A 12,559-nucleotide genomic window follows, 5' to 3' on the forward strand; every position below is an offset into this window, starting at 1 on the left:
GGTCGTGTGTTAACCGCTTGTCCGTCACGCACATCGGGTGTCGGCAGCACTCTGCCAGCAGATCCCTGTCCATCTGCCCCAGTGAGGTGCCCGGTGTGGGGCCCACGGCCCTTACTGGGGGTTTCTGCTCTGCTGCCCGCTCCATACCCCGGGGCCCTGCCCCCTGGTGGGCCTGCTGTCTCGGCACCGCTGCCACTGCTCTGGGGCAGGGCCCGGCCCTCACTGAAGGGTTTGGGGGGGGGGCTCTGCGTAGGATGTTCCGCCCCAGACGCTGTGCCCTGTGTACCTTGGCATGTCACTTTCCTTCTCCCTGGGCGTGTTTGCTCATCACCACGTGTCCTGCCGCCCTGTCCTTACTCAGCCATTTCCCTGTGTCAGGGACACTGCGGGGGTTTCCAGCGTCCCTGTTGTAAACAGCCCTGAGTGGTCGGGCCCGGCCGAGGTGCCCCATCACTGCTTCTCTTTCCTCGGGCCCGTTCCCAGAAGCGGGGTGACTGGCCCCAAGGCCACCCGGCACTCTCCAAAAGCCCCTGTCGCTTCTGGTCCCAGCCACAGATAGGAAGAGGGACGCTGGCCCTCTGTGTCCTCACAGTTCGATGGGCAGGTCACGGGTTTACTGTGGTCGGACACTGGCCGGGCTATAGAGCGGCTCCCACGGGCCTCAAGACGGGACCGGTGACCCCTCTGCACGCACCGCCTGGCCAAATGACAGCACGCAGAACACCCCCGGAGGCTGCGTGCTTGCTCCGTGCTCCTGCCCCTGCCGCTCAGTCTTATTTTCGTAAATTCTGCAGTGAACTTACACACACGTCGTATGTATACGTGCACACGTGTGTGCAGGAACACCCTGCTTTAGAATAGGTTCACGATCCGCATACTTGCGTGGACCGTGCCTCCCGCACCCCGTGCTGCAGTCCGTTAGCTCAGTGCCTTCAGCGTCTGCGGGCAGTTACGCAGACACCCCAGAGTTCCTCCTCTGGGGGGACAGCGACAGCCAGGATGCCAGCCTGCTCCCAGCCCGCCCCCCGTGCTCAGAGACCCCATTTCTCTGCTCACTGTGTGCGTGTCTGCGTCGCTGTGCTCCCTAAGGTCTTCATAAAGGCATCACCGTCAGCCGTGCACCAGCAGTGCTCAGGGGGCCTCATGCCTATTCCCCCCTCGCCCCAACGGCCTCCAGGCACCTTGCTGAGGTCCCCCTGGGGCATCAGGCCAGGGCCTCTGGGGCTGCCCGCCTTCCAGAACAGTCCTTAACCCCTCCCGCACCAGATCGTGTTTGACGAGTGCCACAAAGCCAAGAATGCCAGCTCCACGAAGATGGGCAAGGCTGTCCTGGACCTGCAGAACAAGCTGCCCCTGGCCAGGGTGGTCTACGCCAGCGCCACAGGTGGGCACACAGGTGGGGGGTGCTGTATCCAGCCCTCGAGTCCTTCCTGGGGCTGTGTCCAGGGCCCTGACCTTGGTGGGCCAGAGGAGCTGACCACAGCGCCCCAACCCAGGTGCCTCTGAGCCCCGGAACATGATCTACATGAGCCGCCTGGGCATCTGGGGCGACGGCACGCCCTTCCGAACCTTTGAGGAGTTTTTGCACGCCATCGAGAAGAGGTGGGTGCCCTTCCCTGCCCGAGACGGGCTGGCGGGGACCATCGGGGCCCTGCTCCTCACACACTGGGGCCTGATGTCGGCTGTGCTTGCTCCACCTCCTGGCCTGAACTCGTCCAGCAACCAGAGGGATCTTAAACGTCCGATCTCACCCTCTGTCTGCCCGGTGCTTCCCATCACTCTGGGGGTCGGAGCCCCTCCTGGCCACCTGCCCCGCCTCGGCCCAAGCTGACCAGGGGGCCTTTGCATGTGCGTCCTCCACTGTCTGTGTCCTTGGCCCTTCCTCACCCGCAGCTGCACCTTCCCCCTCTCACCAAGTCACTCTGTTGATCAGTGGGACCCAGCATGTGGTCGGGTGGCCCTGTCTCTGTCCACAGGGGTGTGGGTGCCATGGAGATCGTGGCTATGGACATGAAGGTCAGCGGCATGTACATTGCTCGTCAGCTCAGCTTCTCCGGCGTCACCTTCCGCATCGAGGAGATCCCGCTGGCCCCGGCCTTCGAGCGTGTCTACAACCGCGCGGCGCTGCTGGTAGGTAGAGCGGCGGGAGCCTCTGCGTGGACACGTGTGTATGCTTCCCATCGGAACCGTGCCCGTCACCTTCGGAATCTGTCATCAGAGGGCCCCTGACAGCATTTGTCGGGCCCGCCTGCCTGGTCTTTGGTTGGAGGCCAGCGCCTCGATGGCGTGGGCAGCTCCTCCGGGACTGGAGTGATGTGGGCGTGTAACCGGGCCCCCACCAACCCTCCCGCCACGTCAGGAGCCCATGTTCCCGGGGCTCATGGCAGTTTCCCCGTCCACGTCTCTGCATGTGGCGTGGCCACCTCTTCTTTGCGTGCGGGTGGGCTCCCTCGTTCTCAAGGGCAGAGTTCACCTGCAGCGGGGCCAGCCCTGAGCATCCGCCCTGACGGTGTGCTAGAGGATGTTCTCAGCTCGAACCACACTAGGGCCATCTCCCCATACCCCAGCAGGTCCTCTGCGGGGCGTCCGGCACTGGGCCTACCTGCCCGATGCCAGGAGCGCCCCCGCTGGACGCCCAAGTCTGGGGGTTTCTGAGGGCCCCGTCCGCTCCCCTGTGCGGCCTGAGTGTGCCGTTTCCCCACAGCCTTGCCAGCATTGCACATCTCAGTTTTTTAACGTTTCCTACGGTTAGGTATCGGTGGTCTTCTGCTCAGCCGGGTGGGGGCCGGCGGGCCTGGGTAGGAGCCGGGTAGCCGCTGGGCAGCAGCAGGCTCAGCTGGGCATGTCCTTGCAGTGGGCCGAGGCCCTGGGCGTGTTCCAGCAGGCAGCCGACTGGATCGGCCTGGAGTCTCGCAAGTCCCTGTGGGGCCAGTTCTGGTCGGCCCACCAGCGTTTCTTCAAGTATCTCTGCGTTGCCGCCAAAGTGCACCGGCTGGTGGAGCTGGCCCGGGAGGAGCTGGCCCGGGACAAGGTGAGCTGGGTAGCCGCAGCGCCTGGACCTGCAGGGCTGCCGGACACTCTGCCCCTGTCCTCTCAAGAGCCAGGCAGGGGCTCAGGGCTTTGTGGTTACGCCAGGACCCCCGTGTCCATGTGTGGCTGGGCTGAGCCTATGAGGACAGCGTGTGGCACCAGTGATGCCGAGGCCCAGAAGGCTCTGGCCCTGCCTGACCAGCTCCCCTGAAGCGCGTGACGGGCACGGCCTTGCCGCCGGTCCTCCATGTCCAGACAGGAGGAGCTGGGCAAGAGCCAGGGCAGAAAATAGGAAGAGGGTCCAGGAGGGCTGAGGCCAGCTGTCTGCTGCCGTGTGGAGTTCTAGGGTGGGTCTGGGTGTGGGGGGCCTGGCAGCCAGCAGGACAGAAAGGGTGCAAAGAGAGAAACTGAGGCCAACTCTGGGGCTGGGCTTGGGAGCCTGGGGGTCCCAGAGCCCAGCTCACCCCCACCCCATCCCCACCCCCCCAAGTGTGTGGTCATCGGGCTGCAGTCCACGGGTGAGGCTCGGACCCGGGAGGTGCTGGACGAGAAGGATGGGCAGCTTGACTGCTTTGTCTCTGCTGCTGAGTGAGTGATGCCCGCCGTCCACAGGGCAGGTGGTACAGTCAGTCCTGGGACAATCCCCCCACGACCCCCAGTGTGACAGCCGGTGCCTGGTGACCCCAGCCATGGGAGCCCAGGGGTGCCTCTGCTCAGACACCAGCCCAGGCCCCAGAGTCTCCAGTTTTAAAACCAGAAAGACTAGCCACGGGTGACCCCAGGGCTCAGAGGGTGCTGGCAGAGGGACCCGGGTTTCAGGACGAGGCTCCCAGGTGCCCACTCCCCACGCCCCTCACCGCTGCCTCCCCACCGCCGCCCACCCTCCCTGAACCCCGGGCCTCCAGCTGGGCAGCATGACCCTCTTTGTACGGGAGTAAATTCTGTCTCTTGCTTTCAGGGGCGTCTTTCTGTCGCTAATTCAGAAGCACTTTCCTTCAACCAAAAGAAAGCGAGAGAGAGGAGCAGGCAGTAAGAGAAAACGTAAGTGCCCCCGCCATGGCCGGCAGCCTCTGACCCCTGACCCCACACAGTCTGGCTGGTGGCCCTTCCAGGTTTCCCTGTGGGCCCGGCTCTGGCCCGGGGCATCCGCCCCTCTCTGCTGCTTGCTGCACAGCCTGCGGGGGGTTCTGGCCCTCAGCCGACCTGCCTGCTGACACCCACCCACCTCCCGTGCAGGGGTGATGGGCGCAGAGGCCACCCGGCACAGCATCCCAGGAGAGAGCCCCAGGCGGCTAGCAGCCCCCAGGCACTGCCCGCCAGGGAGTCCCCGACGCCAGCAGGGCCCCAAACCTCCCCTCAGCTGCCAAGTTAGCAAAAAACAGGATGGTGCACTTAGCTCGTCCTCAGGCAGCAACGCCCCTGAGGCCTCCAGCATCACCCTCAGATGGCGGGGGTGAGGGTGCAGGGTTCAGATTCCTGTACCTGGGATCGTGATGGGGCTTGTGAAGAGCATCCCTGGACGAGGTGGTTACCCTCCTTCTGGCGGACGCTGAGCATCAGCTCACCATGGGAAGTGAGGCTCAGGGCAAGCAACTCCCCTGAGCTCACACAGCCAGACCTGGGGGACACAGTCCCCCCTCCCCTCCCAGAACGGGGCCTCTGGGGCATCCTGGACTATGGGAGTGCACGTAAGGTGCCTGGACCACCATCTTCTTGGGACCTGGACACATCCTCTGCCCACCCGCCCAGCTTGCCTTGTGAGGTCAGGGTGGCCTCCCGGATACAACGTAGTATCAGGAGATTAGATGGGGATGTTAAAACTGCCCCTTTACACCATGCCCGGGCCAACGGCAGGCCCCAGGAGAGCAGCCCAAAGCCGGACAGGACTGGAGGCTCAGGCCCCTAGTGTTGTAGCATGTGTGCCTGGCCCCGGCTGCCCCCTCCCAGCGTGGGGTGTCGCCGGGAGCTGGGCCCTCCAGGAGGGAGGAGCAGGCCGGGCCTCCGTGAGCCTGGCTGTTTGTGTGCAGGGCGGCCACGGGGCCGCGGGGCCAAGGCACCCAGGCTGGCGTGCGAGGCGGCGGGCGTGATCCGCATCAGTGACGACAGCAGCACAGAGTCAGATGCCGGCCTGGACAGTGACTTCCACTCCTCCCCCGAGTCCGTGCTGGACGACGACGTGCTCATCTTGGACGCCGTGGGGCTGCCGGCCGATGACCGCGGTGAGGCCCGCAGCCCGGCATTTGGCACTTTGCAGACGGGGGGAGACGGGCTTGGGGAGCTGGCAGGGCCGTCCCCAGAGGCAGCGGGTTCACACCAGCAGTCTGGGTTGAGGGACACCCTCCCGTGCGCCAGCCGTCCACTGTGTGTGTGCTACCCCTGACCCTCTGGCCCTGCAGGGCCCCTGTGCCCCCTGCAGCGGGACCCACATGGCCCTGGCATCCTGGAGCGTGTGGAGCGGTTAAAGCAGGACCTGCTGGCCAAGGTGCGGATGCTGGGCCGGGAGCTGCCCGTCAACACTCTGGATGAGCTCATCGACCAGCTTGGGGGCCCTGAGCGGGTAGCCGAGGTGAGCTCCTTGGGGCCCCCACCTGGGTCAGGCTCTGAGGCCCCCTGGTGGCCACCCCAAGTCCCCACCCAGCACGGTGAGGCGGGGTTCAGGCCCGGAAGCCCCAAGGTCCAGCCTCCATTGCCCAGCCCACCTGGCCCAGCTGGCTGCTGGGGACTCTCCTCCTTCGACCACTGACACCTGGTCCCCTGCTCCCCGGCCCAGCTCTGCACCCACCGTCCCCACACACTCTCATGTGCCCCAGCCTGCCTCCCACCTACATGACCGTATCCCTTCCTGGGGTGTCCTGTGGTGGCCAGCCAGGTCTGTTTCTGCCCCAGGCAGCCGTTTTACAATAACAGACTTAGGATGGAGTGAAAGTCTTGCTGTCGGGCCGTGGGCAGCTGGGGTCCCAGGGCAGAGGCCGTGTCCTGGCTCAGGCTCCGCAGCCCGCCCCTTCCCTGCACACACACTCAGGAGCCTGGGGGCACAGGTGCGCAGGCAGGGAGTCAGGCCTGCACGACCAGCCCCCGTGTGGCCTCAGCAACTGACTGTCGTTCCCTTCCCCCCACCCAGATGACCGGCAGGAAGGGCCGTGTGGTGTCCAGGCCTGACGGGACAGTGGCCTTCGAGTCTCGGGCAGAGCAAGGGCTCTCCATTGACCACGTGAACCTCAGGGAGAAGGAGCGCTTCATGAGTGGGGAGAAGGTGGGGGCCGTGAGGGTGGGGCTGGGGGGCTGGGAACCTGTGAACAGGTGCTCCTGCCAGTGTTGGGGGGAGCCTGTGAGGACCCCGTGTGACCAGGGAGGTGCAGAGTTCCTGAGGGGCTGACCCCAGGATCACAGACCCTTGCAGCCCCTCCTGGGTGTGTGTGCATCATGCACGGGCGTGTGTACGTGCCTGCGGGTATGCGTGAGTGTAAGGGCACGTGTGCACGTGTGCCTGAGCGGGGGCCCCTGCAGTGTCCCTGGCCGTCCCACCTTCAGTCACTGGCACCGGTGCTTCATTGCTCAGTGGCTTCTCTGAGGCCTTCCCTTGAAACCCAGTGTGGGATGAGGGTGTGGGCAGGGCCGGCCGCTCCACTCCACCCAGGGTGGGCCAGGGGCGGCCAGGGGCAGCCGGGACTCCATTCACGGCCCTCGTGGGCTCCCCCACGGACACACGTGTCAGCCTTCCATATGGGTTGCCCTAAACGAGCCCTGGTGACCCAGAGAGGCGGGCAGGGCACAGAGGAGCGGGCAGGCTGCTGACTGTCCCGTCCACATCCCCGTAGCTCGTGGCCATCATCTCCGAGGCCTCCAGCTCCGGCATCTCCCTCCAAGCTGACCGCCGCGTCCAGAACCAGCGGCGCCGGGTCCACATGACACTCGAGCTGCCCTGGAGCGCTGACCGTGCCATCCAGCAGTTCGGTGAGCCCCACCCCAGGATGCCCTGCCCCAGGCCACCCTGCTCGCTGCCGCTGGTGGTCCCTGAGAACCCTGCTCTGCTTCCAGGCCGGACCCACAGGTCCAACCAGGTCTCTGCGCCGGAGTACGTCTTCCTCATCTCGGAGCTGGCGGGGGAGCGCAGGTTTGCCTCCATCGTTGCCAAGCGGCTGGAGAGCCTGGTGAGTGGGCGGGCGGGGCTGCGGCGGGACACCGGGAGGGGCGTGGGCAGCTCATGACAGCCTTCCCTGTCCCGGGCAGGGGGCTCTGACCCACGGGGACCGGCGCGCCACTGAGTCCCGTGACCTGAGCAAGTACAACTTTGAGAACAAGGTACCTGGAGAGGGGCGGGGCAGGAGAGGGGGTGGCCCGGGCCCAGGCCCCCCTGACCTCCCTCGTCTGTCCACTCAGTACGGCGCCCGGGCCCTTGGGTGCATCCTCACCACCATCCTGAACCAGACCGAGAACAAGGTGCCGCTACCCCAGGGCTACCCTGGAGGAGATGCCGCTTTCTTCCGGGGTGAGCTGGGGGCGAGGGAGGGGCCCTGAGCTGTTCGGGGCCCTGGGAAGGGTGCACTGGATTTGTGTGCAAACACTCCTGCCACGCACACTTACCAGGGGGCGGGCTGGGGAGGGGCCGGCAGGGAGCAGACACGCGAGGCCCTGCCTTCCACAGACATGAAACAGGGCCTGCTGTCAGTTGGCATCGGTGGGCGCGAGTCCAGGACGGGCTGTCTGGATGTGGAGAAGGGTGAGTGCTGGGCGCAGCCCTGTGGTGGGGAGGCTCCCGGGCACCATGGGGGCCCCTGACACAGCCTGAGCGCCGCCCCCTCGCCCACCAGACTGCTCCATCACCAAGTTCCTGAACCGCATCCTGGGGCTGGAAGTGCACAAGCAGAACGCACTGTTCCAGTACTTCTCTGACACCTTCGATCACCTCATCGAGATGGACAAGAAGGAGGGCAAATACGACATGGGCATCCTGGGTGAGGGCAGCTTCCCCGGGGGGCTCAGCTCAGGGTCCCCAGGCAGGGTCCTGTCGGTGACAAAGAGATTTCCAGAGCAGGAACGACCCCCACGGTACGGTGCCTGCCCCAGTGCCACCCTCCCAGCAGATGGGGAGAGCGAGGCCGGGCCTGGGCAGTCCCCACCCCCAGAAGCCACTGGCAGGGCCCGAGGTGCAGGATCAGGGGCATCATGGAGACCTCAGGAGAGGGGGTGCTGCTGCAGCAGAGTGCTGTCCTGTGCTGGGTGTCCCCCAAGGCCTGGAAAGTTTATTTAGATGCACTGCATGTACTGGCATGCTTGGCATGCTGGTGCTGAGCCTGCCACGCTGGCTCTCATTGTCCCGAAGGAACCTGACGGCCCGTGGCCCACAAGCCGGGCCCCCACCAGAACAGCAGGGGCCATGGGGCTACAAACCCACCAGAAAGGGGCCAGAGTCCGTATTTTCAGCTTTGGGGGCCAGTCTCTGAGTGTTCAACTTGGCCCTGGTAGTGAAAGCACAGACTATAGGAAAAGGAACGCTCATGTGCCAGTAAAACTTTATTCATAAGTCAGTGGCAGTGTGGTCTGCTGACTCTTACATAACCACCATCCCACAACAGCCGCGCAGAGAGGAGCACTGTTGTCTGTAGTCACACCTACTGTGCATGTCCAGCAGGTACTGGGCGGGGGCGACCCCAGGCCACCCTGGGAGGGGCCGCTTCCTATCCAGGCTGCTGGGTAGGGTTGGGGCCAGGCCAATGCTGGGGAAAGCCGCCACGGTGCTCCCTGGTGGGCATCTCTGGGTGGACCTGAGAACTTGGGGTCCCCTACAGCCCAGAGCCCAGAGCCTGCTGAGCCACACACGGCCTCAGGGCATGCTGAGACCCATGGAGCCAGGACCCGCCCTGGGGGACCCCTGGGCAGGAGGGTCTCACCCCTGCTTGTCCTCCCCACAGACCTGGCTCCAGGCATTGACGAGATCTATGAGGAGAGCCAGCAGGTTTTCCTGGCTCCCGGGCACCCGCAGGACGGGCAAGTGGTCTTCTACAAGGTGAGCAGACAGTGGCCCGCCCAGCATGGCAGGCCTGGCCCCACCCCCGGGGCCCCTGGCCCTGCTCTAAGCGCACATGCTCTCACAGATCAGCGTGGACCGCGGCCTGAAATGGGATGAGGCTTACGCCAGGTCGCTGGAGCTGACGGGCACCGACGATGGCTTCTATCTCTCCTACAAGGTGGGTGGCCGCGAGGCCCCGACAGGTCCCCAGGGGCAAGACCCCAGCCACAGGGAGCATGGCGGGCAAGGGGCAGCACCCCGTACCTCCTGGCCTCATGCGCACCCCTGCCCAGGTCCGGGGCAACAAGCTGAGCTGCCTCCTGGCCGAGCAGAACCACGGCAAGCACTTCACCGTGTATAAGCCTAACGTGGGTCGGCAGAGCCAGCTGGAGACGTTCGACAGCCTGCGCCGGAAGTTCCGCCGGGTACGAGTGGGGCCCGGGGCGGGGGCCGGGGTGCAGGGCACCTATTCCTCCAGTGTCCTGGGGCTCGGCCTCGGTGGGCGCTCCCCCGGCTGCCAGGAGCAGGAGGAGCAGGCCTGGGCCGCTCTGCACGGGGAAGCGCGGATGGTCTGCCCGTCCAGGTGGCTCATGTAACTGCGTGTCCCCAGGTGACAGCGGAGGAGGCCAGGGAGCATTGGGAAAACTGCTACACCTTCTCGCTGACGCACTGCAGCCACACGGCATGGTGAGGGCGCGGGCGGGGGCGGGGGCGGGGTGGGATGGACCCGCGGGGACGCCCGGCCCCTCCTCTCCACCGACCCGTTCTGGGCGGGCCGGAGGGGCGTGCCCGTGTCAGCACCTGGGCCGTCCGGGACCCCCCTTCCCGGGAGGGGGATGGGGGCGTTTCCGGTGTGAGCCCCGCCCGCCCGCCCGCCCGCAGGAACCGCCACTGCCGGCTGGTGCAGGAGGGCAAGGACTGCACGCAGGGCCTGCGGCTGCGGCACCACTACATGCTGTGCGGGGCCCTGCTGCGCGTGTGGGGCCGCATCGCCGCCGTCATGGCCGACGTCACCAGCAGCAGCTACCTGCAGATCGTGCGCCTCAAGACCAAGGACAAGAAGAAGCAAGTCGGTGAGCGGGGGGGCAGGCCGGCGGGGCGGGGGGCGCGGGCGCCCCGCGGAGGCCCTGACCCGCCGCCGCCCCCAGGCATCAAGATCCCGGAGGCCTGCGTGCGCCGCGTCCTGCAGGAGCTGCAGCTCATGGACGCCGACGTGAAGCGCAAGAACGCGCGCGGCCGAGGCTTCCCCGCGCCGCCGCCCGCCCTGCGCCCGCTCGCGCTGCCCTGCGGCCCCGGGGAGGTCCTGGACCTCACCTACAGCCCGCCCGCGCAGGCCTTCCCGCCGCCCTTCGCCTTCCCGCCCCCGGAGCCCGCGCCCGCCCCCCGCGGCCCGCCGCTGGGCGCCCCCGACGCCGCCGCCGACCCCGCCGCCCTGGCGCACCAGGGCCGCGACATCAACTTCAAGGAGGTGTTGGAAGACATGCTGCGCTCCCTCAACGCGGGGCCGCCCCCCGGGCCCCCCGGGCCGGGCGCAGGGGCGGTGGGGGTGCCCGGCGGGGGCGGGGGCCCCGAGCGGCAGAGCGTCATCCAGTTCGGCCCCCCCTTCCCCAACTCCTAGGCCGGCGCGACTCACAGCCGGCGTCCGAGAGGAAGCTCGGTTTCTGCAATACGCACCGCGGCCGCGGGGACTCGGTCTTCCCCTCCCCACGTGGGTGGCGCGCGGGGCCCTGGCGCCCGAGCTGACCACGGGGAGGGGCTGCGGTGCCCTCCTGCAGCTCCGGAGGCCTCCACTGCAGTGCCTTCCCTGCCGGCCGCTGGGCAGACCCTGGCGACGCCGCCCGCCCTCCGGGCCCTCCGCGGCAGTGCAGGTCCCACTCAGGATGACTCGGGGTCTAGACTCGGGGTCTAGGCTCGGGCAGGGCCTGAGGGTGGGGGGCCTCAACCTCCCTGTGCCTGTCTTCTCCTCCCCATCCAGGCCTAGGCAGGGGCTCCCCACCCCACCTCACCCCCCCCACCCTTACGGGGCCTGGTCTCACCCGAACCCCTGAAATCCACAAAACTGGGTGGCCCCAAGAGCTGGAAACTCAGGAAACCCCAGGTGCTCAGGGCCCTGCCTTCTCTGGGGGGCTCCATGGGACAGACCCTCCCCCCATTAATATATGCAATTCTTCCCCACTCTTTGCTCCCTAAATTATTGCCCGGCCACCTCTCCCAGGCCCCAGAATCTGACGTGGAGCTGGCGGTGTGGACGGGCCCCTTGGTTTCTATGTGTATTTATAATGAATTCAAGTGTACATATGTAAAGAAATCTTTTTAAAATATATGTGCCTTTTCACTACTTCCCAGATTGTCTGCTTCTCCAGCCTGCAGAGACCGTGAGGACGGGGAGGGGGCCCTGCATGTGTCCTCCAGGAGCATTTGGCAGATGCCCACAGTGACCTCACGCAGGGGAGGTGCCCTGTAGAGGGCACCGAGGGTGGGTGGGACCAGCCCACTCCTCTCGCTGACCCAGGTGAGGACAGGGCCAGGCTGGAGGAGACAGTCCCTGCCCCGAGGGGCCATTGTCTACTGTCCTGCCACCAGCGCAGTAGGCCAGCGGTCTCTGAGCTGTGCCAGGCCTCACGGGGGTGCTCTGAGACCAGTCCGTCCCTCTCTGCTGGGCACAGCTGTGGCCTCTGCTTTGGTTTTTTCCAAGGCCACGTCAGAGAGCTTTGGTGCGGGCAGCTGGGGTAGCCCGGGAGCAGGAGGGCCCAAGAGCCGGGGCCTTCCTGGAAGCCACAGGAAGCATACCTGGGTCTGGCCTGTCACCAGCTAGAATGTGGACAAGTGAGGAGCCAGGAGACCCCAAGAGAGCAGCTTAGGGGGGCCGGGCTTGCTCTTAACCTGCTTGTTCCAGTCCTCCAGCCCCGTTCCTCAGCTACTGACCTTTACTGCCGATACTAGAAATTGGCATTTGGTTGGGAGGGGCAGGCTCAGCCACCCTCCAGCCATGCTGTCCCCCACCCCCTAACCAGGAGGGCTCTGGAGCTGCAGGCAGGAAGGCTTGTGCCCCCCCGCCCAAGGGTGGACAGGCGTCCATCCAAAGGATCCTCCTGGGGCAGTGGGTGGGGGGGCTGTAAGTAACACTCCCCTCCCTCTGCCAGATGAGGCCCCAGGGGCAGGCCTGGGTGCCCGGGCTCAGTGTTCAACAATGAAGCCAGTCTTCGGAGTAGCCCTGCCCACCATGGCTCTGTGCCCAGACCAGCCTGGCCTGCTGCTCAGCCCCAGGTGCCTGGCTCCCCCAGGGACAGGCCCCCTGACCTCCCCTCTGGGCTCTGGACAGCGGTCTCTGGGCAGCTTAACACCCTGGGCCAGGAGGAACAGCCAGTAATTCCTATTACCTCCCCCAGATCAGCTCTGCCGGGCTCAAGGGGTGGGGCTGCTAAGATTAGCATCGGGGCCCCAGGGCCGGCAGGAGAGCCTGGGGCCCACAGCACCTGCCCCTGCCCCCGCCCCGCCCCAGGGAGGCAGCAGCACACG

At 66.2% G+C, this 12,559-nt stretch overlaps 1 protein-coding gene across 4 annotated transcripts in view; it reads left to right on the forward strand.

The window, feature by feature from the left end:
* The window catches only part of SBNO2 (strawberry notch homolog 2), a 46,895-nt gene extending 35,514 nt beyond the window's left edge, over window positions 1-11,381 (forward strand). For all 4 annotated transcript variants that reach the window (XM_038568027.1, XM_038568026.1, XM_038568028.1 and 1 more), the window contains 21 exons: window positions 1,267-1,384; window positions 1,497-1,602; window positions 1,977-2,130; window positions 2,855-3,031; window positions 3,521-3,618; window positions 3,989-4,071; window positions 5,058-5,249; window positions 5,427-5,596; window positions 6,152-6,283; window positions 6,849-6,984; window positions 7,069-7,181; window positions 7,261-7,332; window positions 7,411-7,519; window positions 7,676-7,750; window positions 7,842-7,985; window positions 8,943-9,037; window positions 9,126-9,218; window positions 9,334-9,465; window positions 9,651-9,727; window positions 9,923-10,113; window positions 10,189-11,381. In XM_038568027.1, the coding sequence (XP_038423955.1) occupies window positions 1,267-1,384; window positions 1,497-1,602; window positions 1,977-2,130; window positions 2,855-3,031; window positions 3,521-3,618; window positions 3,989-4,071; window positions 5,058-5,249; window positions 5,427-5,596; window positions 6,152-6,283; window positions 6,849-6,984; window positions 7,069-7,181; window positions 7,261-7,332; window positions 7,411-7,519; window positions 7,676-7,750; window positions 7,842-7,985; window positions 8,943-9,037; window positions 9,126-9,218; window positions 9,334-9,465; window positions 9,651-9,727; window positions 9,923-10,113; window positions 10,189-10,658 (2,937 nt within the window). In that variant the 3' untranslated portion in view covers window positions 10,659-11,381. The remainder of the gene's footprint in view (window positions 1-1,266; window positions 1,385-1,496; window positions 1,603-1,976; window positions 2,131-2,854; window positions 3,032-3,520; window positions 3,619-3,988; window positions 4,072-5,057; window positions 5,250-5,426; window positions 5,597-6,151; window positions 6,284-6,848; window positions 6,985-7,068; window positions 7,182-7,260; window positions 7,333-7,410; window positions 7,520-7,675; window positions 7,751-7,841; window positions 7,986-8,942; window positions 9,038-9,125; window positions 9,219-9,333; window positions 9,466-9,650; window positions 9,728-9,922; window positions 10,114-10,188) is intronic.
* The last annotated feature ends 1,178 nt before the right edge of the window (window positions 11,382-12,559 follow it).

This window comes from Canis lupus, chromosome 20, assembly GCF_011100685.1.
Source record: "Canis lupus familiaris isolate Mischka breed German Shepherd chromosome 20, alternate assembly UU_Cfam_GSD_1.0, whole genome shotgun sequence".
NCBI lineage: Eukaryota > Metazoa > Chordata > Mammalia > Carnivora > Canidae > Canis > Canis lupus.